This window comes from Apaloderma vittatum, unplaced genomic scaffold (assembly GCF_000703405.1).
Source record: "Apaloderma vittatum isolate BGI_N311 unplaced genomic scaffold, ASM70340v1 scaffold3289, whole genome shotgun sequence".
NCBI classification, from domain to species: Eukaryota; Metazoa; Chordata; class Aves; order Trogoniformes; family Trogonidae; genus Apaloderma; species Apaloderma vittatum.
In genome coordinates, this window is record NW_009733376.1 from 60621 (window position 1) to 84219 (window position 23599).

At 47.7% G+C, this 23599-nt stretch overlaps 1 protein-coding gene across 1 annotated transcript in view; it reads left to right on the forward strand.

Annotated features, from left to right (window-relative positions):
* LOC104278769 (glutamate receptor-interacting protein 2-like) overlaps window positions 1-20030 on the forward strand; it is a 58318-nt gene extending 38288 nt beyond the window's left edge. The window contains exons 17-23 of the mRNA XM_009875851.1: window positions 2707-2846; window positions 5206-5382; window positions 8412-8565; window positions 11520-11640; window positions 15189-15425; window positions 17190-17336; window positions 19833-20030. Coding sequence (XP_009874153.1) covers window positions 2707-2846; window positions 5206-5382; window positions 8412-8565; window positions 11520-11640; window positions 15189-15425; window positions 17190-17336; window positions 19833-20030 — 1174 coding nt within the window. The remainder of the gene's footprint in view (window positions 1-2706; window positions 2847-5205; window positions 5383-8411; window positions 8566-11519; window positions 11641-15188; window positions 15426-17189; window positions 17337-19832) is intronic.
* Window positions 20031-23599: the final 3569 nt, after the last annotated feature.

Consider the following 23599-nt stretch of genomic DNA (forward strand, 5'->3'; position numbering starts at 1 on the left):
TGTCTCAGCAGTGCTGGCACGGCATGTACCACATCCCAGTGTCGATAACAGGAATATACCGGCCACTCCTGTAGAGGCAGAGTCTGCACTGTGGCTCGGGCTGCCTGCTTGGCGATGGGGAGGGCAGAGTGTCCTCTAGGATCTGTCACACGTCTGTCCCAGCAAGTGACAGACTGTCTAAGCTGAACAGGCTCAGAATTCAGATAACTTGGGTTTTTATCTTCACCTTGAACATTTTTCTTGTACGTGTCTGATCTTATAGAAACCTACGGAGGCAGCTCGGGCTGTTGGGTTGGTGGTGAGCTCCCGTGGTGGCTCTCTCCCATATTAGTCTTTCTTGTCTTTCTTTCTCCTCCTTCGGTGCCTGCAGGTAGCTTTAGCCTGGGCCATGGGACTTGTTTTCCTTCCTCTTGAGGAAGGGAGCATGCATGAGAGATACTGCTCAATTCTGGTACAAGGTGTAAGGGTTCTCCAAGAGTAACTTTTGGCTGTTGCTGACATGATAAAGTGCCTGACCAGCCTCGTCTAGTGCCACCTGGTGAATTAGATGTGAGTGGCTGTAGGAAGGTGGTGTGCAGGAGAGCTCAGCACCAACCCATGTTGGCAGGGGCAGAAAGGGTGATGGCCCTGCCTATGCACCAAGGAAATCCCTACCATGTGCATGTGGCCGCCTCTTCTCAAATACTTGCTGGACAGTGCCTGCAGCCCTTTTTACACCTTATGACTCACCTGTTCCTTGAATCTGCTCTTGCATATGTCTTCTGAGCAAGAAGGGACATGGGGTACACCTCTCCTTGGGCTGGTTTGTATCTGAGGTGAACTAAGGACTGTTGGTGATGATGGAGAGGCACAAGGGTCATTAGCTACAAACAGCTTTCTCTGTCACTCCCATCTGCTTGTCCTCGTGGGAGTGCCTGGAAATGGACACATGGGAGGACTGGACTTGGATTTACTTTTCCCACAGTTGAAGAAAACACTTGGCTGAACGTGACTTTTTGTCTCTGTTTTTTTTCCCCTACTGAGGGATTTTCGCAGTTTCTGCAAAGCAGTCATGTTGTTCAGAGGTGAGCAGTTGGGCTGGTGGTGTCTTGGATAGGAGATGGGTCCCCATGCTGGGTTCAGGGCTACAGCAGGGAACCCTCGAATGCTGAAACACGGCAGCAAGCAAAGGATCGTCTTTAAACTGCCAGCAGTTATCTTGGTTTTTTATGACTACGTAGGTGAAACTTTAAAAACAAATTTTCCAGTACCAGTTTGATTTGTAATTTATTTGAATGCACAGGTTTTTCCCCGAGGACTTGTTCAGGCCGATTTGGATAGGACAAGGTGGACATCTAGTGGCGGGACTGAAATGGCACTGTCCAAGTAGCTCTGCAGCACTAGAATCTAGCAACAGCAGAACAGTCAGTCCTGCCTGCTGTTTGGCTGCGTTTTCCAAAATGATGTACTTACAGGAGGTGTTTTCCAGCAGTGTGTCTACAAAACTTTCCTGTTTTGGGGAAAGACAAGTAGCTGTTTTGCCTGCAACAGTACAAAAACTCCCAATTCTGCAGGATGTAACCTAAGAGAGGCACATTGCCATGGGAAAAAAGATACTGCAGTCTGGATCTGCATCTTCTCCTGGCTCCATCACACAGGTTTCTGATAGTTAAACCTCATGGCACTGTTGGAGAAGGAGAGAATTGCTGCTCTTGCTTGCTGGCCTTAGGGAGCTGGAGCATGAGGGTGGTGAGCTTGGTCCAGCCAGCGGTGAGTGTGAGCTGCTGCCTTGGCAGCCAGCTCTGACCATGGACACATCCCAATCTGCCCGCTCGTCCCAGAACTGTGGTAAATGCCAGGAGAGGTAAAGTGAGCCCCTGTCTGTGGGTGGACACAGAGGGGAAAGATGGAGGAGATGGGGGAGAATTGCCGTGGCTTTTTCGTTCATTCTTGGCTGTTACTGAAGCTTGAGGATTTATTTAGCTGAGAGCAGAAGCCAGTGCCAGAATATGGCTGTGCGATAAGACGTGATAGTAACCTCTTCAGAGTGCTTGTTCTGATGGAGAAAGTCACCATGGTGTAGCTATGTAGGGCTGAGCTTTAAACGTATGATGAACTGATCTGTAATTGGTTCAGCTTATGCTTGCACACACAATCGGTGTATGTTGAGCTGTTTGTGTTTTGCTTTTTTTCAATGGGTTTCTGCGTTTGTCTCATTTCTTCCCATTCGGTCCCCATGTGTTGCCTGATCTAGTCGAGAGGCGGCATCCCTGGCGACAGGGAGGCTGGATTAAAGTGATCTCTGAGGTCCCTTCCAGCTTAGGCCATTGTATGATTCTCATCAGTGTGAACGTGCCCTTCAGTTCCATGCACGACAACTGGTGGACATCACACACTGGAACTGCTGGTGCTTTTAGCATGTAGACCCCCTGGCTTTGAAGAGCTTTGGCTGTAAGCTGGTCTGCAGTCCCAGTTCCCGAGGGGTCTGCTATCCAAGGAGTGCGCATGTTCCTGTGCATGTTTGTATGTCTATGCCCAGGTGGAAGATGGGGTGTGGAACAACTCAAATTCTTGGTTGTGGTGATGAAGAGGAAATCACAGCTCTACAGTGTACGAAGGGGAAGCGAAGATGCATTTGAAAGTGCTGTTGCTTCAAGCAGCAACTTAGTGGCCTGCCTCATATTGGTGAATTGCTCCTCTGAAATTTCTAACACCTTTTCTCTCCAGAACTGGAGCTATCCACGTTGGTGACCGGATATTAGCAATCAATAACGTGAGCCTCAAGGGCAAACCGCTGAGCGAAGCCATTCACCTGCTGCAGATGGCAGGAGAGACGGTCACTCTGAAGATCAAGAAGCAAACGGAGAGTGAGTTGGGGACCCTGGTTTGGGGTGGGAGCAAGGGCGCACCCCAGCAGCACGGACCCCAGGGGATGGAGTAGGTAGTGCTGTGGGTTTCCCTTCATGTGTTGTGGAAGATGAGATGAGGCAGAATGGTCAGGGGCATGGCTGGGGACCGAGGGGAAAGGTAGAAGTTTTTTGAAATTCTGATCCAAAGATGGTGGTGGGGAGAGGAGGGAACTCAGAGGATTTCTCTGATACTGGAAGGAGTTTATATGGCAGGTTTATTGTTGATAATTTTTTTTCAGATTGAAACCTTATGCAATTCCCTGTCAGTATGGGTTTTTCACACAGAACTGAAACAGAAGTTGCTTTTAAAAGTAGAAGAGTGCAGTTTTGTTCTGAAATATAATCCCTCAAAAGGAACAAGGGGACTCTGAGCTGATAGAATCCTTTGAAAAAAATCCCAGCACCTTTAATTCAAAATTTTGAAAGTGATTGGCAACATGTCTTTTATGTCCTGTCTCTTGGCTTGGGGTCCTAAGATAATCTTTCGAAGCATCTACCTTCACTCTAGAAATCCCCTTCTCATTTCACTGCCAACTTCCCTGTGACTTTGAAGCTGTTCCTCTTGACATGGTGTCAGAGCAGGAGCATACTTAGTGCAAGTAGGCTGCTTCTTGGGAGCAAAGAGGGGAGAGTGGCAGAACCAGGGAACATGCAAGCTTTTCTCCCTGGCTCTGTAATCACAGCCAAAGAGAGGCTTCTTCATCAAGTTCAGAAAGTAGCAGGTGCATTCTGGCTGCATTTCTATCTCTCCCCACACCCAGTATTTTCTGTCCTTTTTTTTTGTGCCGTGCTTCTTCAGTCTCTAGATTTAGCTGGACCTACCCAGCCAGTGGCCCACAGCGCTGTGGGAATTAGAAGAAATCAGGTGAGCGTGGTCCATGAGATGTCTGTCCTGCATCTGAAAAAATAGCATTGCTCTTAAACATAGCACTTCTGTAGACCTGAAAGCAGTTTGCAAATGTGTGTCAGTGCACCTATTTTACAAATAGAGGAAGCCCAGGCAGGGAGTGGGGATTTCGCAAACAGATGTGAGGAATTGATTCCTCTTCAAGACACCCCAGTCTCGTTCCCTGCAGCCAAACGTCTTGATTCTTGGTCTGAAATACTGTTTTTCCCCCCTCTGCTGACACTTAGCATTGTCAGAGCCGCTCGGTGAGGTAATTGACATGCAAGTGCCAGTTGGAGACTCCTTAATCATTCTGCGAATGAAGCAGGTGTAATTGAAATTTCAAGGTAATCTTGAGCTAATCATGGTGAGCAATCTTCTGAATGCTTGGAAAATAGGGACTTTCAGGACACTGGGCTTTGTTTGCCAAAATAGTCTGTCCTCTTTGACAAATGCACACTTTGAGAGGGCTTTTTATCCCAGCCTCTGTGAGTCGGAGATCCAGGGTGTGAATGGCGAACAGGATATCTAATCAAGGAGGACTTTAAAATATTCAGTACAAAGAAATGCTTATGCTGAGAAGCCATTCCTTGCGTAGCTTTTGCCTGAAATGGAATTTGATATAATGATAATAAGGGCCTATTATTACTAAAATAATGAAAGGGAAGGTCTGGGTTTCATCATCCACATTCAGCTTTCCATTTTCCAATCATTGATCAGAGGAAATTCAGCTTCAAAATACCAGGCCCACGAATGCCGCTGGTGCTGTCGGGCTGCGTGGATGCTACTGCAGAGGAGGTGATCAGAATCATAGAATGGCCTAGACTGGAAGGGACCTTAGAGATCATCTAGTCCAACCTCCCTGTCATGATTGATACAAGTTTGTATTAACTTCTGTATCTTGGAAGTGTGCTATAACTTCAGCTGCGGTAGTCTGGGGCAAGGTTGCATTGTGGTTGGAATCTCTTTAAAAGATCTGCTTGTAACAGAATGTTTGCAGCCAGCACCCTGAGTCGGTGCTGCTCAGAGGAAGAAGAAGACCAGAGAAACTGTGGGCTGTTGTCTGCAGAGGCCAGCACTTCTCTGGGCAGGGCTGTTTGGAGAAAGTTTCCAAAGGCACAAGAAGATGTGCTTATGAATTGAGATTAGGTCCCAACTCTCTAATATTTGAGAATCCTGATATCCCTGTGGTTGCTCCTTATATTCCATGTGCTAAAAACTCAGGAAGGCATTTTTTCTTGATTCAGCTTGAGGTAAGAGTACTACATTAAATCCTTTCAGCTGCATTGCACAGGCCTTTCTCAGCTACTTTTGAAGAGCTAAAGAGGTACTTGGAAAGACTTACAGTACCTGGGCTTGCTCCCATGTCAGCATAAGCCTTTCCCTGAGGTTGCTCTTTCTGCCTGCTAAAGCAGCGTGTTCTGATTTCAGAATCCTATCCCAAGAAGTCGGGGAGTATAAATGAAGTGAGCGACCCAGAAGATGAACTGACGGACTCCCAGAAAACTAGCAAGCTGTCTGAGATATACTCCACCACAATTCCTAGTGTGGACAGTGCTATGGAGTCCTGGGATGGCTCTGGCATTGATGCTGGGTATGGTAGCCAAGGTAAGCCAGAGTTGTCTTTTCTTAGGGCTTTCTGGGCCAAGGTGAAGATAGGCAGAGCCTCTGGATTTGTCTGGAGACTGAACATGAGCCGAAGCCTGTGGTCTGACAACATTTGCATGACTTCTCACGTCCAGCAGAGAACGAAATGTATTTTAAAATGCACTCATGTGGTGCTCTGAGTTGATGTATCTGGTTTAGGTTTTTATTGGCACATTTCTTCTGGCTTATATGGCATCATAATGTTCACAGCTTTTTCAAAACCATTACAGCACTTTATAATTCACGTAATCAGAGGAAATATTCATTGGCCATATGTCTTACAGAGTGTTTGGTCCGTAGCTCATTTTTAATTCTCCAGAGAGGCCATGTAGGACATACTAATCCTCTTTAGGATGTTTTAAACACGAGAATGTCTTGTGACTAGAAGCACTCACTTAACAAAATAATTAAGGTAATACTACTGGAAAGTATCTCTAACTCTCTAGTGAGTGATCAGATGAACACAAGTCTTCGAGGCCAGGTTTATTCAGCTGTGACTTCTGGCAGACATATGGAATTGAGATGGAGTATGCTCCAGTCATGGGAATAGATCTTTACTTGGAGAAAAGCAGTGGAAAATAGTTATTTCCGTTCAGAATTTAGTGACATAAACTAGCATTAGCCCATGTTGAAACAAAACAAAACCCTGAATCACCTTTGCAAGAGGAAATTAGTGAAAAGACTGCTATCCAGAACAGAATGTGAAAACAGGGAGGGATGTTGCAGGGATGCTGTGGCAAAGCACCTTCAATGTGCTGAGCACAATGTGTGCCTGTGCTCATTGTGCTCTGACTTGGGAAAGTTCAAAGGATAGCACCTCGCAGGTGTCTCTTCCACCACACCTGTGTCTTCCTTCAGGCGCTGTTGGTCTAAAGTCTTAATTTGGGAGTGCACTTGGGACTGGAAGCTTCATTAAGGAGGAATTCCCTGGACTTAATAATGCTGCAATCCTTCTACATTTAATTGAATGTTAACTCAAGTTGGACACTGGGTTTAGCAAAGTGATTGCTTTTACAGGTAAATTGAGAATGAGTAATTGAGCACAGAGCCCCGGGGAGTGGGGCTGATGCCAAGTTGCCCAACATCCACCGACTATGCTTCAGGGGCTCTTTTGTCTTCCCTGGCAATTGCATTTGTTTGCATCACGGTGTGCCGGTGCTGGATGGGAAGGGGGATGCGGGAGCATAGGGAGAAGGAAGCACAGGGTCACCCGTGAGATGGGCAGAGAAGGCAGGATGCAGGGAGACCTGGGATGCACAGAGCCTCGAGATTGGGGTTTACATCCCGAATGGGGAACTACAGATGGGGCTTCCACAACCTTGTAGATTTTAAGTTCATCTACAGCTTTAGGAAGGGTTTGGACGAGGGAACTGTGCTGGGCCTGGTGGGAACATGCCACCAGGTGGCTCTGAATCCCAGGGATCCAGCCCATGTCCCTGGCAGGAGGAGGCAAAACCAGTGGCACCTAAGCGATGGTTCTGCACACGTTGCCCTGCGGTCCCTGGCCCCCTGCGCTCAGCCCAAACCTGCTGCCCACCCTCTGCAGAGCCCTGCATCCAGGGACCTTATTCTGCTCTGGCAGGCGACGAACACTCCTGACTGCTGTAAGATGTTGGCAAGCACTTTTCTGAGGTTCTCTCCAGAGCAGTCTAATTTTTAAAAACACACAGAGGAGACACTCAGCTAAGTGAAGTAACAGGCCTTGGCATTTTCAGTGAAAGTGCTGGCATTGACATTGAGTATTTCCAGTGCTCTTAGCTGTTTGGGAGGTCAAGTCTCCCTTAATTATGTGTTTCTCTGATACCTCTTCCTGTTTGTTTGGCACTGCGTGATGGAAGCGCACAATGGTTCTTGGAAAGGCTGTGATTTCTCTGAAATGTTGAACGGGCAGCAGGAGATGGGCAGGGGACTCGGGAGATTTATTTCCACTGCAGATGGCATTGACACTGCTGAGGAATGCTCTGTTTTGGAAGGTTTCTCTCAAGGCAGCTTCTTGTGAGACCTGGGGATCTTGTGACTTGATAGTGATGGATTTGCATCTCTGGAGTGAGACACTGCAGTACGGAAAAGTCCATGGGGGCAGACATAGTGAAACTTCTCTGATTTCACCTTAACGGTCTGTACTGATCTCCTATCAAATGTCGTACAGATGAACGTCCCCTTCTCTCGAGCCAGCAGTTTTTCCTCCTGTTCCTTGCCTTTCACACACATGTGCCTGAAGCAGTTTTCTGTACCTGCACCAGCTGATTCTGAAGGCAGCTCTTGGGCTCAGGGCTGACTGTTCCTCATTTACCACTGCAGAGCACACTGGAGATGGTGACCACCGCCAGGTACCCTCAGCACCATTACAGTTGTTGAAGGGAGGCTGTTGCTGCTGGCTGCTCTGGCTGTGGTTTCTTTGGTGCTGTCCCATATACTGTTACTTTTTTTGTGCTGTCCATTAAGTCCCAAAGACAGTTGAGAATCTAAGGAATGGGTTTTTTCCTAATGGAAATCAGGCCTCCAAATCCTTCAAAACAAGTGTGGTTGGGCATGCTGAGGGAAGCTTAGCAGGATCTTCTCTCTTTGAAGGATTCACTGTACTTAAAGGTGGCTTCTTCAACAATACAATTTCTGCTGGGTTCAGTGTGGAAACAGGAGCCGTTAACCAAAACTGAAGCTGACTGGGGGTAGGATCTGCATCTGTGAGTATATGTAGTCCCAGGTCAGTGGATCCCAGATACACACCACAAAACTACTCAGAAGTGGGAAAGCAAAGGAGAAATGGGGCACCTTGTGACAAGATCCTGAGAAGCTGCTTTGTTAAAGCAAGAAGAGATGGGAAGAACAACCCCTTTCGGATGACGGAGGTGGAAGCAGTATACAATCCATATGGCCTCAGATTTGGGATTTGGGGAGCAAAGCTCTCCTGGCTCAGTGTGACTCACTCTATTTGGGTTTTCTGATCAGGTATTACCCTCTCTCTTTCCACCCTCTCTTGCCTTTCCTAGGTACATATGTACCTCAGGCTGCAGGCATAGCCCTCCATCCACACGAATGGAGACACAGCAGGCAAAAGAGCAGCACCCCGCCGGCAGACCCCAGGAAAAACTACCCCTACATGGATGGAAGCTTCGGTGAAGATGACTGGGACAAGCCCAGCAGGTATGGAGAAAGTGGGAGGAGGCAAAGAGGCATGTCTGCAAATATGGGTGTCACTGCGTAGGGGTAAGGGGGTGTGGAAATGTGGTGGAACAGCCAGCGATGACCCCATCTTGGCACTGGGCAGCCATGGGAGAGGTGCTAGGATGACCTGCTCTGTCAAATCACCTCCACGTTACGAGGTTACTCTGGGTGTAGCTCTGTGGCACCTCTGCCACGGCCCGGTGGCATTTGTGCCTGGAGTTAGGGCAGTCTCAGCTGCATGGACTACAGGTTCTTACCGTGTCTCATTCCCCTGCCTTGTAAAGGCTGAGATGGTTTCATAGCTAAGGTGTAATAAATAGTCATGGTCAGAGCTGTCCCTACTTGTGTTGCCCAAACTTTTTCAAGTGAGGATGCAGCTTCACAACAGCTCAATGCCACAAAGCAGAAAAAGGCCAGCCAAAGCTCTTGGAGGACCAGTATGAGGTTGCACGTTCAAGTTAAAAATTTCCCAAAGCTGTGGCTGGACATCTCTCTCCATCACACTTTGGCCCTTCCAACACTACAGACAAAGCCACGCTGTGTGAACATGGTCAAGTCAATCCACCAGCTCAGCCAGTGTAGGAGAAATCTGACAACACCTCCTGAGCCCGTGGAGGAGGCTGCAGCTGCCCCTTGCTTTGGGTGAAAATCCTGCTGGATCTGCCCAGGCCAGAGGCTGCCCCTCACTGAGCCACACGTGGCGGAAAAGCCTTGTTGCTTCGTAACTAACCCTTCCCTCAACATCCTCCAGAGTCCCCATAGTTGTGTGTGTCGTGTTGTTACTGTTGGTTCTGTTTTCTTTTATTTTTTCCTTAACTTTTGTTTGTCCAGACAAAACCCTTAGAACATCTCATGGCCATTTCCACCTATTTAAAGATGATCAAACTGGCAGGAAGGCTGGCAGTGGCGGAGACTTTGTTCTTGTTTTGCCTCTCAGCGAGAGCCAGCTCACAGAGGTCGATGATCTCTCGTGGCCCTCCCAGCGAGGCCGCTGACAGCTGAAGTTAGCAAATCTGAGCACTCGAAGCCCCGTGTGTCCCTAATGAGGGCTCCAAGCCCTGATGTCAAAGTGCAAGTGAAACGGTTCATGCCGCTGAGCCCTTTTTATTAGGGAGAAAAACAAAATGTCTGTAACCCCAGTTGCCTTTGGCCTGGAAAAACCTGCTGACCCAGTGGTGAGAGAGCCTGTACGGATCCATCCGCACCCTGGATGTGTTTGTTATGCTGCTGATCTGAGAGGCGAGAAACTGGTAACTGGAAGGGACGCTTGCCTCTTAGGGAACCTGGGAGCAGAGGAAGGAAATGAGTAAGGGGAAAGAATTAAAAATTCCTTTTTTGGGGAAATTTTGGTTTGTTTTTATAAAGTCTTGCTGGGTGTTTTGTTGACCTTTCTGCCTGGTGTAAAGGCTAGTGTCCTTTAAAAGCTGATTAAAGGTAGGAGTTGAATTTAAAATACAATAAGCCATGTCAGATGCTGCTCTCCCCAGACACTCCATGGTGCCACAAGGACCAGAAGCATGTGTGTGTGAGTTTATGCTTGCTACAGACCCCATTTAAACCAGTGGATGAAAAGCAAAGCGTGTGCTAAAGACTTTGCAGTTAATGGAGATCTGAAAAAAGCTCTATTAATAGCCCCAGGGGTCATTATATGTTTAATGGAAGCCAACCTCTCTTTGACTTGTACTCATGTAAAATGTTTTGACTTTGCTAAGTGGCTCTGGTAAATGAGTGTCCCTTCCCATCTGTGGCGCGGATGACCATTAAGCCATGTGAGATGCTGCCAGATGTTGCAGAGGTGGAGCCTTGTCCATGCAGCTCCTAATAAGATGTGTAGAAAATGCATTAGGGCTGCTCTAATGTCACTGTCCCCTTGAGGTCTCTCCCCATGACACACTAGTGGGTTTATCGTGACACCCATGAGAGTTTCCTTCAAGAAGCTCCAGTTAAACTGAGCACTTATGATCTGAGTTTTGCACAGTCTAGCATTCAGTAAGCAGTGTCTGCTGTCACCTACTTCTCTGACATGTTCAGAGGACTTCGGCATGTTTAATTGCTATTTGCTTGAGAAATCTGAGAATAGACCCTGGCTTGTGGTCAGAGGGAAGAGATGCTGAAACTGCCGAGGTGGAAAATTGCAGAAGCCCCAGCAAGATGCACATGGTGTTCCCGTTAACGTGTGTTTGTATCTGCTTGAGAGAGGTTCTCCCTATTCTTACTCTCTGTCGTAGACAGAGCTGATGTCAATCTTTACATGGCTGGAGATGCCATGACTGTTACATAACAACAAAAAAAAGACCTCCTGAAAGTAACAGCTCAGTTCCATGGCCATCCCACAGCAAATGAAACTCGGTTTATATGGGTTATACATGACACTGTCGATATTGCTGGCTGTAGTGTGCGTTTGCTTGTCCAGCCCAGGGCAATCATTTTTATATACATCTTTGCATTATTTACTCTCATAGAGACCTAATGTATTTATCATTTTCTCACCATGTCTGTTACCCTCTGTGTTTTTCTCTCTCTTCTCAGGTGTTCTGTGTCTCAGATCTGAGCTCTATCCCATCAGCCTTTGTACTAACAGTCTCTGAGGCTCCTGGTTTACCCATAATGCATCCTTTTTTCTTTCACTTCTCTATTTCACCAAAACGTCTTCCTAAACCTACAATCTTCCTACAGGCACTTTTTAATTTACCCTTTGAACTTTGACATTACTACACCAACTTAATTCTTCCTTTGAAGGACACGTGCCCCGGTAGTAAATGCATGGAGGTCTCGTATTCGGACTCTTTGTCTGAAAAGTTCATATTGTTTGCTTTTGTATATGAAGACTCTTCAAGTCTCTGCTTTTACTGGTGAGACACTTGCTGTAGCCTTGCGGCTTTCATCCCGCTGCAGAAGAGTGCTGACAATGTTTGGTTCCTACGTTACAACAGATACCCCAACCGCCAAAATGGCCTTGAGACCACTCATGAGGATAGTTTTTGGCGTGTTTTTGGAGAAGCTTTGGAGGATTTGGAAACATGTGGCCAGTCTGAACTTTTGAGGGAGATTGAGGTAAATCACTTTCTGAATTTGCTGCTGATCTGACTGTTTTGCTCTTGCCGTAAATGTTAGACTGTTTCCCCGGATCTGTTAATTGCCCGTAGCATCCCCGTGCTGCCAGTGGTGTGAAGAAGGGTTCGGTTTTAATCCGTGTGACTGTTTGTGCTAATGGATAACTGCGTCTCATTAGACAGTTGCTTGCGTGCACTTTTTCCGTGAGCTGATGACTTACCCGCCAGGAACTCCACGCTCTTTTTGCAAACCGTTGCTGGCCAACAATCTTCACATGACTGTTGGCAAACCTTCCCTATCGAACGGTAAACCCTTTGCTTGGAAAGATATTGTCTGTCCAAAGCACTCAGAGGCCAAGCAAAAGGAGACCCAAACCCTTCTGTTGGGACTCAAGTCTTGGCTTGCTTCAGATATAAGACAGACCCAACATATATCTTGCATTGAGCTGTCACTGTGCCGGAAAATGTTTCAGTGGAATAGGTAATTGGAAGCTTTTCAGCCAGCCTTCCCCATGGAAAAATCTAAAAAAGTAATTGCTTCCTGCAGAAATAAAGGTGTTTCCTGTCTTCACAAACCACTTTCTCTTTGCTTTATCCAAAATGCTTTGGAGGTCATGCTATTGTGTCCGGTTATAGGATAAGGAGCCTGGATTTCTAAGCAGTAGGATGCAAATAAAGGCCTCCCTTGAGACTGTCAAGCAGTGGGAAGCAAAGGTGCCTGGCAGGATGGGACCCGTGCTGCTCTCCCCACTGATTCAGTTCCTTTAGCCCCAAAGAAGTAGCGGGACCCCACGAGCTCGTCTCTCGCCCTGCGTTCTGGGTGCAGGGGGCTGGAGACAGCTTGCTGGGTCGTGCCCTCTGGAACCCCCAGTGGGACTGTTTTTATGCACAATTGCATATCGCTCAGGCTTCAGAGAAAAAAAAAAAAGAAAGCAAAAAAAAAAAGCTTGAATTTCTAGGTAATTTGAGGTGGAAAAGGAAAGTCCTGTTTTGGCCTATATGGTGACAAGGGACTTACTAATTGTTCTTTTCTCCTTGATCCTTAGCAACTGTAAGTGGAGGAGGAAATCTCAATTAAATTTATCACGCTGAAGCACGAACCGTTCTATTTATTATCTTAACTGCTTAAGAAAATGCTGACTTAAAAAGAAAAGCCAACACACAAACCCCCAAATCCCCAGCCCCCACAAACTATAACTTCACTTATTTCCTGGACCTGAATATATTTAGAAATGAGTTTAGGCAGCCGCTGTCAAACCTTCTGAACAGTTTTTTACTGCTTAAGAAAAAGTACTTTTCTGAAATGATGCATAGATATTTCTTTTCCACATAATGGCTGGCATCTAAATGAAAAAGAAGGGATTTGTTGAACTGCTGTGAAATGCCAGGGTAGAGAAGATATCCTTCTGCCCAATCCTGTTCCTTTTGCAGGAATCCGAGGTGCAGAGATGCGTGGGCTTTTGGTTCGTGCTGGTTTAAGCCTTTGGAGCTTTGACAGTTACAGTAATGCTTTTAAAAATGCAAAGAAATTTTAGAAAAAAGCTGAGCACTGCTAGAGTTTTGGTGTATTTAGTACATTTCTAGAATATTTTGGACAGTTCTATGGACAAAAGCAAAGCGATGTGTGTTTAGCAGAGGTCTGATGGGTTTCAACTCCCCTTTCATGAAATTCAAAGCACCCCTGATCTGTTCCTCCTTCTCCATGTGCCCACTCTGCCCGAGATGTGGTGTGGGGTGAGCAACGCTCACTGAGGCTTTTGCTCTATCACAGATTTCTAAGCCCCAACTCCTGGAATCCTGTGATTTTATGACAGTCACGGATTTATTTTATTTTTTTAGGTGTTTTTAGTTATTTGACCCTTCATGCTCTGCATTTGAAAAAAGAATAAGAGTCCTGCAAGATGACCCATGATAGCCTAGAAACAGGTTCACACACAGTAGCACTCAACTCCCAGACTGTGGGGTATGGGTAGAAACAGGCTTTTTCCAGTCTATCTAGTGGAGTGTGTGTCCCTGCTTTGCTCTGAGGGCAGCCAAGACATGGGGAAATATAAAGTGCGGCAGCCACAGGCTGGAGAAGTCCAGAACTGCTCTTTTTTGCTGCTTGCTCTTAACTCAAAGCATCTAGAAAATTGCTCATGGTGCTGTGAGGAGTATTTAAATCCCTTGAAGACAGAGAAGGAGTCGAGTGCTGTTGAGTATCGGCCGGTTATGGTATTTGTGGGGCAGGAGGGAGGTCAGCAGCACCACATGCACAGACCTTTCTGTTCTCCTCGCTGGCTCTCCAGTGCCGGTGTTGGTGTCACGGCGGGTGTTAAGGCTGCCTGAGGTCAGGGAACAGACGTACCCTGCTTGGCCGTACCTCTGTTTGTTGACCTGCGTTTCAGGCATGCAGTAAGTCAACGTCCTTCCAGCGTGTGTAGCAGGTATTTGAGTTTTATCCAAATTCGAGCTGATTAAGTCGGGTTTTTTGTGCAAAGACCTGGAAAGAGCAAAGCTAAGAGGTTTTCTGTATTTTATCCATCCCGATTTGGGGATAATGTGGGTAGTGCTGGCATTTCTATACTGCTACCAGAATTTGCTTTATTTGCCTTAGCTCCAGCTTGGAGCAAAGTACTGGAGGACCTTGGTTAGAGATTTAGTCAGATGATATTTCCTCTGTGCACAGGAGCTGTTGCTCTTTGACTTGCTGTGTTTAGCATTGCAGAATGTTTCTATCTGCTCTCTACCTTTTCTTTCTTTCTTCTACCTTTTGACATTTAAGGGGACTGCAGACCCTTGGAACCTGAACTCTGAAATGACAGTTTTCATTACGCTTTTTAAATGGACTCTATGACCTGGAGCCAGTTGGGGTTCCACAGACTGGATTCTTGATTCCTTCGTTAGCTTTGATCAATGTAATCTCATTAGTGAAAAGCATTGCCAAATGGAGTAGAATCTACTTAGGGGCATCTTTTAATGGATGCTATCAAGGATGACCAGCCTTAAATACTACTTAATTTCATATTTTTAACTCACTTTTGCTCAGTGACAGCTCCCGTTTACTGACAGATAAAATCCAATTTCTCTGCTGAATTGTCCTCAGTGGAGTACAAGATATTGACTTCCCTGGGCCACTGCCAGCACTGGGCGGTGCTGGTGGTGAGCTGCCCAGTCAGACACTGCTTCCTCTGGGACCCCCTTGAAATCAGGATGTTCCTCCTTCTTGACTACCAAGAAGGTTCATGCACAAGATGAGGCCTGCCTGGGCTTGTTTGTGTAGAAGGGATCATCAAAAACAAGGCGACGCTTCACAGATGCTTCCTTCTGAGTTAAAGCTCCTTGTAGGGGTCGGGGTGGAAAGCACCCAACAAGTCAGCAGTAGATCTGGCAAGCAGGCTCCTGAGGTCTGGAAATGGCTTTTCTAGCTAACTGGAAGAGCTTCTTGGTACTTATTTTCTGATTAATGAGAACAGCGCTGCCCTCCTGTTATTTGTGCCACTTGTGTTGCTGCGGGGTCAATCTCTTCCTGCTGGCTCAGCAGAGTGACTTTGTGCCCTCACCCTACAGGCGTCCATCATGACAGGGAGCGTGCACAACCTGGGCCTGGAGGGCAGCAAGCTGCTCCTGGACTCTGTCAACCCATCGGGACTGAGCCCGTTGAGGAAAGCAAACTCCAGCTGTGATGATGGACAGACTGAGAGCAGCAGCTCCCCTGCCAAGAAGAACGAGAGGAACCTGGACATGAAGAAGATTGAGAAGGAGATGCAGGAAATCATGTCCCCTACCCCCCTCGAGTTTCACAAGGTCTGTGTTGCCAAGGATTGGTGTGGCTGTGGCACTGTGGTCTCGATGATTAAAGCTATAGAGGCTTTGCAGCCTTGTAGAAAATCTCCTTTGCTCTGAGTGACCCCAGAAAATGTTGCTTGTTAAAGCTCGCTCCCACCAAGGTCTGCAGCCAAGGTTTCCAGAGGGTCAGATCAAGATGCAGGAGCCTTTTCAGAAGCGTTATGGGATTTGGCTGCCTTGTTTCAGCGGGGTTCACACCTGTGCTTTGCCAATTCCATGTATTGTGTGAGCTTTCCAGGTCCTTGTGTTCTGGAGTTCGTTAATTGCTGCTAGAGGTACAAGCAATAGAGCTCAAAGCATGGCCCTGTGGAGACCCATCAACCCTTTTCTGGTGGCACACTCCATTCAGTAAGGCACTTCTCATATAAAAATATCACTTACAATAACTTAAAAATAACATATTTTCCCTCCCTTTCCACTCCACCCCTAGCCTTTCCTGAAGGAGTGCAAATGGTAGGACTTGAGTGATGGAATACGTGTTTGAATTCAGTACCAGATGAACATAGCCAGTTTGGTGCAAGGCAACGGTAATGAGAAAAAGTAATTAACTGTTGAAGCTGCTGATGCAGAATGCAAGCAGGGAAAGGAGCTGGAGAGGTTTAAAAAAATTTGATTGCTTTTTTCTTTCCTAGTGTGACTTTATAACGAAACCCGCAGTTATGGTAGCTGGAAAAAACAACTTATTCATGCTTGATCTCCTCTTGTCCTCCAGGGCATGGCAAGTGTGTCTTTAGCTAAAACTTCTTCATACCTGAAGGAGGAGAGCTTTGTAATTAGGCATGTTACAGGGTGACTCTTCATTCCACTGGAGCATCTGGTGTTGGCTGTGTTTGGAGATGAGGTGGAGGCCAGGTGGGCTGCTCCTGTGTGTCATCCTGGGTACTGTCCTTCTCCGGGACTGTGCATCCATGAGGCTCACCCAGCCAAAAGCACAGTGGTGGAGTTAGAGCCTCACTATAGAGAAGCACTTCCACTTCATGGGAGGCAAAGGGAGATTTTGGTGGTGTTGGGGAATCTCTTGGTGTTGGGGAATCTCTTGTCCCTGGCTCCCGCTGTTACCTTGTGTCAAGACACGCTTCCAGCAGTGCATCCTCCTTCAGAGGAGGCCAAATCATGACATGCTTAAGAGAAGGGTGATGAGGTTACCCATTTCTTGTCTTCAGTATGTCAGCACTTACTGATACGAATTTTCTGAAAAGAGCTCATGAATAACATGGAGAAGTATAGATGTTCCTGCCAAGTGATGTATTAGAAATGAGCTGGCTTCACGTTTGACTCACTACATTGAAAATTCTCCATGAACGTGTAGATTTTTCATGTGCTGGCCTGGCATACACAGAGGACGTGCAGTATAACCTGCGCCAGGAAAGGTGATGCTCCGTTAGTAACACTTGCTTTGTTGCTATTTGCCTGAAATAGGGCAGCTGTTGCTATCGGCCTGCTTACGTTTCCTTCCACATCCAAAGGAGAGGGACTGTCATGTGGTTGGTTGTATGCCAGTCACCAAAGCACTTCTCCATGTGATCTACCTAAGGTGATGGTGTCTGGTGAATAAGACTCAATCTGTATTAGCTGCCCAGGCTAAGAAAAATCTGCCTGGAAGACCCAGAGCAGAATTGCTGTGTCTGTACATGTTACCTGTGTTATTCCTATCCTGCCAACGCTGTACATCTCCTTCCTGTGCTGCTTTAAAATGTGTGTCTTCTGTTTCTGCTCCTCCAGATGACACTCCACAAAGACCCAGAGAGCGAAGACTTTGGATTCAGTGTGTCAGATGGCCTGTTAGAAAAAGGTGTCTATGTAAATATGGTCCGTCCGGATGGGCCAGCAGATCAGTGTGGCCTCAAGCCATATGACAGAGTGCTTCAGGTAATAAATGCAAAATGCAGTTCTGGAGGCTGGGACGGAGTGAATGAGTGGCTGAGAGGAAGAGAGAAGTGAGACCCATCCATGGCAGCACTAACTTTAATGAAAGGTAATAGTTAGCCAACTAGGTGAGCTCTTATCCACCAAGCACTCAATGAGACCTGTGTTTTATAATGAGAAATCTCTAGGTAGTACCCCCAGGTGGTACTCCTAGGTTACAGCTATTCCAGGACACAGCCTGGCCCAGCATTGGCCTTTTTGAGCTTGGGCAACTCAAAACAAACCAAAAGCTGTGTTGCTTCCTCTCCTTACCCTCAGTCCTTTTTCTGTCATGTAAGAGGGTGATTTTTGGATGACCTAGACTGTGTTGACCAATACATGTTCCTGTGAAGCCCCACTTGGAGTTACGGTGTTCATGAAGTTCTGTGCATGCCTTTTTCAAAAGAATTTTCTAGGAAACACATCCTCCAAGCAAAGTGCTTTTCATGGATATTTTTCTTTGAAAGATACTTGATCTGAAATAGCCGATACAGAAACAGAATAAAAACTGGTCAAAAGCACAGGGTGTAATAAACATGACCTGGGCATACCGGACTACCAGAGGGACAGTAAGAGTATGGTGAGTTTTGGAGACTGGAGATGAGCTTTATATGGATGAAAACCAACTATTTTTGCTTTGGGGCAACTCAGACAGCAACTGTGAGAAAGTGCAACCCCAATGGAAAATTTTCCACCATTTGGAAATGCATATATTGTGACCATATTTGGAAACACTCAGAAGATGTTTAGTTTTACTAATTTCTAGGCGGGGGTTGTTAGCAGTAGGATTAGAGCCAATATATTATGTACATCAGGTAACTGGAGAACTGGCAGCACTATGGGGAACCTTGTTTAAGCTTGTTATGGTCTCTAGCCAGTTGGCTGCTATACAATTATCCCTTCTCGGCTTCAAATAAAAGATGGTGCAAGAATGAACAAGAAGCTAATTAGGCTTTAGGCTGCCTTTCTGTTGAATGTTGGATGTGTCACTTTTCACGAATGCCAAGTGCTCTGGGAGGTGTGCCCAAAATCCTAAACAGAGCAGCTTGGAGACTTTCAACATCCCCCTCCTTGCACATGCTGCGCTGCATGGCTTACACCTACGAGACGACGAGGCGCTTGCCATCGTGTTGACATGTGGAGTTGTGAATGAGAGACTGCAGACCTGGTACAGGCAGCTCCCGTCAAGAGGTACGACGTTGCACTGCTGAGGATGCTTCACAGTGCTTCTGAGTGTGGGCATCGTCATGTGCCTGAAGGCCAGCGAAACACTTCATCCCTGCTGCGACAGACCCCCTGCCTCTGGGCTGGATGGATTAGCTGGAGCACAGCGTTGCACTGATGACACTTCTGCACTGGAACTGCCTGGCTGGTGTAGAGCAAAAGCAGAGGAAGCTCATGTCTTATCTCTTCTTGTTGGCCTGTGGTTTAGAAATTGTCCTTAGTTACTACACTAAGTAGTAACTTACTGTTGTAAGGAGCAGTATTGGGGTCAACTACCTGGACATCAGCTAGGGCAGGGGGACGCTGCTACCATCACAGAGCCCAGCTCCACAGGCATGCATTAATGCTGGGAAAGGGTTTCGAATGAAGGGGTTGCATGGACTTACACAGCCCTTACCCAGAGAAGAAAGTAACGCCTGGCCCCAGGGGTTGTGTTCGCTCCAAAGGTGGGTGGGAAATTCCTTTCTCCCTTCCCTGCTGCCCTTCCCCATGCCGTTTGCCAGCCCCCTCTGTCTCGGAGCTGTCGTGGCACCAAGCCCAGATGCTTTGGTAGTTGTAGGTGAGAGAGCTGGGGTGGTTCTTGCAAGTGACCCAGCCTAGAAATGTGCTTGAAGGTCTGCAAGACACAGCAGTAAAAGTGCTTTCACTGCTGAATCCTGCAGAGATAATTTGCAGCCGCCTTCTGAGCCCATGTGAAATGCATCCAGGTTCCTCTGAAATGAGAGATGTAAATGGGAAGAGGAGAAGCAGAAACTGTTCAGTATAGTATCAATTTACTGCTGGCTGAGCTAGAAGATGGTTGGCAGAAGCCTCAGGGTCTGAGCTGTATTTATTTTGTAGGTGCTGAAAAAGCCATGATGGCAAAAAAAAAAAGATAATGGAAAATGTTAACCTTTCTCCCACAGGCTTGAACTAGAGAACTGACTTTGAGACCTGCAGTGTTTAATGCATGTAATGCTGCCCCAGATAATGGGGTTCGGGGTTTATGCCTGACCCTGACCTTTTTCCCCCCTTCCTCTACTAGTTCTTACATCATTTCTCAGCTAAGCAAGGATGTGCTCTGCCTGAAGAGCTGTCCCCACTCTGCTCTGCTGCAAACCTGGAGTCAGGGACTCCCAACCAAGACTTGTGTGTTTTCACAGGTGTGGGTTTAGCACCGACTTTGCATTTTCTAACTAACAAACATGGTCTTTCTGTTGTTCCTCCTCATGGCACATCCTAAATCCATCCTGGCAGGTAAACCGCATCCGAACGAGAGACTTTGACTGCTGTCTGGCTGTTCCCCTGATTTCGGAGGCCGGAGATAAGCTGGACCTGGTGATTAGCCGAAACCCCTTGGCACTGGCTGCCAACGCTCCCCCGGCAGGGAACAGGGAGCTGCCGGCGCAGATGGCCCGTGGCGTCGAGGTCAAGGCAAGTGTCCAGACGCTCTGAGCAGCGGCACCAGAGTAGACGGTGCCTGTGACCTCTGCTGAGCCATTGTGGTGTTTGGGGTGTTTTTCCTGTTTTTTTTTGCACTGGTATGTGTAAACGCTGTGTGTACCATAACATGCAAGTGAGGAGGTGGGTCTTCAGTGAACCTGTAGACCGCCAGATGTTGTCTGGGAAGATCGGAGCCAGATGCCCGTCTCGGGCTGTGGGCAGTGCCGGCGATGGGGCGAGCTGTTGACGGGAGGAGGGAGCATCCACAGCCATCCCCCATGGCAAGGCAGTGCCCTGCACCCCAGCCATCGGGGTGACTGGGGTCCTGCCTCCAGCATCCTCCTCACCCTGAGGGCCTTGGCCATCCTATAAACACACATGGTGCTATTATGTTTCCTGTTTGCTCAGTTCATCGCGTACAGCAAGACTAAAGCGCCTTTCCTTTTCTGTTGTGCCCAGCTCCACCCTTTAAACACGCCTGTTAAATGGATTTCCACCACCCCTTGCGCTCCTGGTGCAGGGCTGTGGAGAGCCCTGTTTAAAAGACATTTCAAAATGTGCTTGAGAGCTACTAGATGCAATTCTTGTTCAAAAATTGGTATTTGCAGCTGCCTCCTGCCAGCTCCATCCATGCTCCCGTCAGGGCTGGCTCACCCTGCGGTGGGATGCGGCACCTCGTCTCACCATTGATTCCCATGAGCACTGTGGTTACCTGGGCTGGAGGAGTTATTACAGGGCAGAAGGCCCTACCCAAGGCTAAAGGCCTTCAATACCTGCCCAAATCCCAGCTACCTTGTTTGTCTGGGCTTTATGGAGATCTCTTGCTTGCAAACCTGACTTGTGTACCCAAGTAGATAGCAAAATAGCGATCTTCCCGGGGCTGTCCCTGATGTCTTGAGTTAATAAAACCTTGTTGTCTCCCCTCAGGCAGTGGCATGAGAAGCCCTTTGTTAGGTGGAGGTTGTGTCCCCCATGTCGTGCATGGGCTGGGCGGTGTGTGTGCTCACACGGGTTCATCTGCTCGCCCCCCGTCCCTCTGCCTTTGCCTGTCGCTGTCTAATATGTGGTTTTGCAGGCATGACACCCCATGGTCGCTCCCCTCCTCCCAAGAGCCCCCAGCCCCGCGGGGAAGGGGGGCAGTGATGTTTGCATTGGTTTCCTCGCCTGCCTGCCATGTTTCACTTATTAGCACTTTATGATGATGTTCGTGTCCCGGCGATGGTGTGAGCCTGGCGTCGCTTCCCCTGGGAAGGGTCGGGCGTGGTGGAGATGAGGAGCTCACTCAGTCGGACACCGCAGCCCCAGCACCCACTGCCCCCCGTTCCCCACTTGACCTTTCGGTTCCTCCATCCCTGCCTGCGTGCCGGGGCTCTGGGATGGGTGTACAGCACGTTTGTCATTTTCCTAAGCCAGGACTCATCCCCTTGCTGTCCGTCCCCGAGCTGCTTTGCGACTCTGTCCCTCTGCGGTAGCGCAACGTATCAGGGTGTTTCTTCCAGACACGTGCCCGGCTCCATCCTGCTATTTGTCATTGTAGCCATTTTCTCTTTGAGTATGCAATATCCCATACCATTGCTGCCACAACTAGATAATGTGCCATAATTGATACTGTGGAGCATTGACAGTGCAGCCGAAAGTGTTTTTATATGCAATATCCTGAGCAGTGGAAGCTCACTGGGGCTTCTCATAGGTTTTTAATGAAGACTTTTATTAAAGGCTTTAAAAAAAAAAAAAAAAGAAAGAAAAACTTGGTCCTTGTATCCCTTCCTATGCATTTTGAATGAGATGAAGATGAAATGCATTACTTAAATGTGTATTTTTATCCATATATTAGAGTGTATTCCTTGTAAAGTATTTTTATATGCTAATTTTCTTATGTATCTATGAAAGCACAATATTTAAAAGTACAGCGTTTCAAAGAATATTTTAGTCCTGTTTTGGACCTATTTGTAAATCTCTGTATTTAAATGGGATTGCAATGACCTTGACTTTTTTTTTTAATTAAATAAAAGCAAATTAAATGCATTGTGGCTTGTGTCTCTTTCTGCTGGAGGACAGCAGTGAGGCAGCACTCGGCTTCCATCACTATTTTAACTTGTTGGAGGGCCCCCAGTTAGGAGACATCTCGAAGAACGAGGGGGAAGGTGTGCAGGGAGTTTCGGTGGATGGCTGCTGCTTGTAGGGCCACTGGTGTGGGGCAGGTGTTGTCCCTTGCCACCGTCGGGCAGCGAGAATCGGGTTCCGTTGCTTCCCTTGCTGTGGACACGGAGGCGCTGTTGCTGCAGCTCTCAGCAGTAAGAGCTGGAGACACCCCTGCATGTGGTTACTCCATCACTTGCAGCTTCGTGAGACTGGAGGTCTCATTGGGTTAAACCTGGGCTACTTCATGACAAAACACTGATGCAGCAAAGCGTGTGGTGGCAGTGACACGGGTGTGGCAGCGTCTGCAAAGCTGCAGTTAATCCCTGGGAAGGGGGTGAGGAAAACACTGGGGAACAATGTGCTGGCAGGAGGTGTCCCACCACCCTGTAGCTGTAGTGAGGGGCCTTGGGGACAGCCAAGTCATCTGAAATAGGATGTCGAAGAGACAACTTCTGTGAACCTGGAATGTATTTCCTTGTGCCCCTACGTTGAGGATTTCTTCCCTTTGCCTCTTATAAAGGCGTTTGGGGCACACAATACTCCCAGCTGGGGCAGCACAGGCTGGGGTGCTCCTGAGGTACAGCCATAGGGAATGGAATCTCTGCTCACGGGCAAGGAAAGGGTGAGCTGGGTTTTGCAACCCTTCGTGTCCAAGTAGGTAATGCTGGAATTTTTGGAGGCTGAGCACGGTATGGAAATGCTCCTGGTTAGAGCTGGGGAATCATTGCCACGTAAACAAGCCTTATCTGCCATCTCTGGCCGCCCTCCTGGGGTGCAGACTTAAGAACAAGACCCTTGGCACGTTTGGCACCAGGGACTCGCCAAAGCCACGCGGAGCCAACCGAGGCGCCAGGCGATGATGGGTTTAACGAGCGCCCGTGCAATGTGACCTGCGGGGTTTCGGTGCTTGCGCCAGGTAAAAGGTTAGCATGGTGCTGCTCCCCTGGTATGTGCTGCCCGGCACGTGTGAGTCCTCCCACTAATGTCACCTTGTGCCCTGTGGACCTTGGCTGAGGGAGCCGGTTGCAGCCATGGGCAGGTGACAGCCAGATGAAACCCTTCAGCAGCAGATCGCGGCACTTAGTGGCTTTTTGAATTGTTTACTTATTTTATTTTAACCTGAGACACATCGCAGTAGCTGTCTGTGCCGGTATCAGCCCAGGCATTGCAGCCTTTGCTGATGGGAGGAGAAATCCCTGTCGGTGGCCTCAAATCACGCACAGCAAAATAACCAAGCAAAAAAAACCAACCCCAAATAAAGACAGTTGTGGGCCTAATTCTGGTCACGGGGCACTGGAATGACATGGGTTGGGGTCAGCACTGAGCCTTTTTCATGCTCTGCCCAAGTCATTGCAGCAGGAGGTGGGGAAAAATAAAAATTAAAACACAACAAAACCCCCAGAACACAAAAAATCCCCAATAAACTCAGCGGCTGGTGC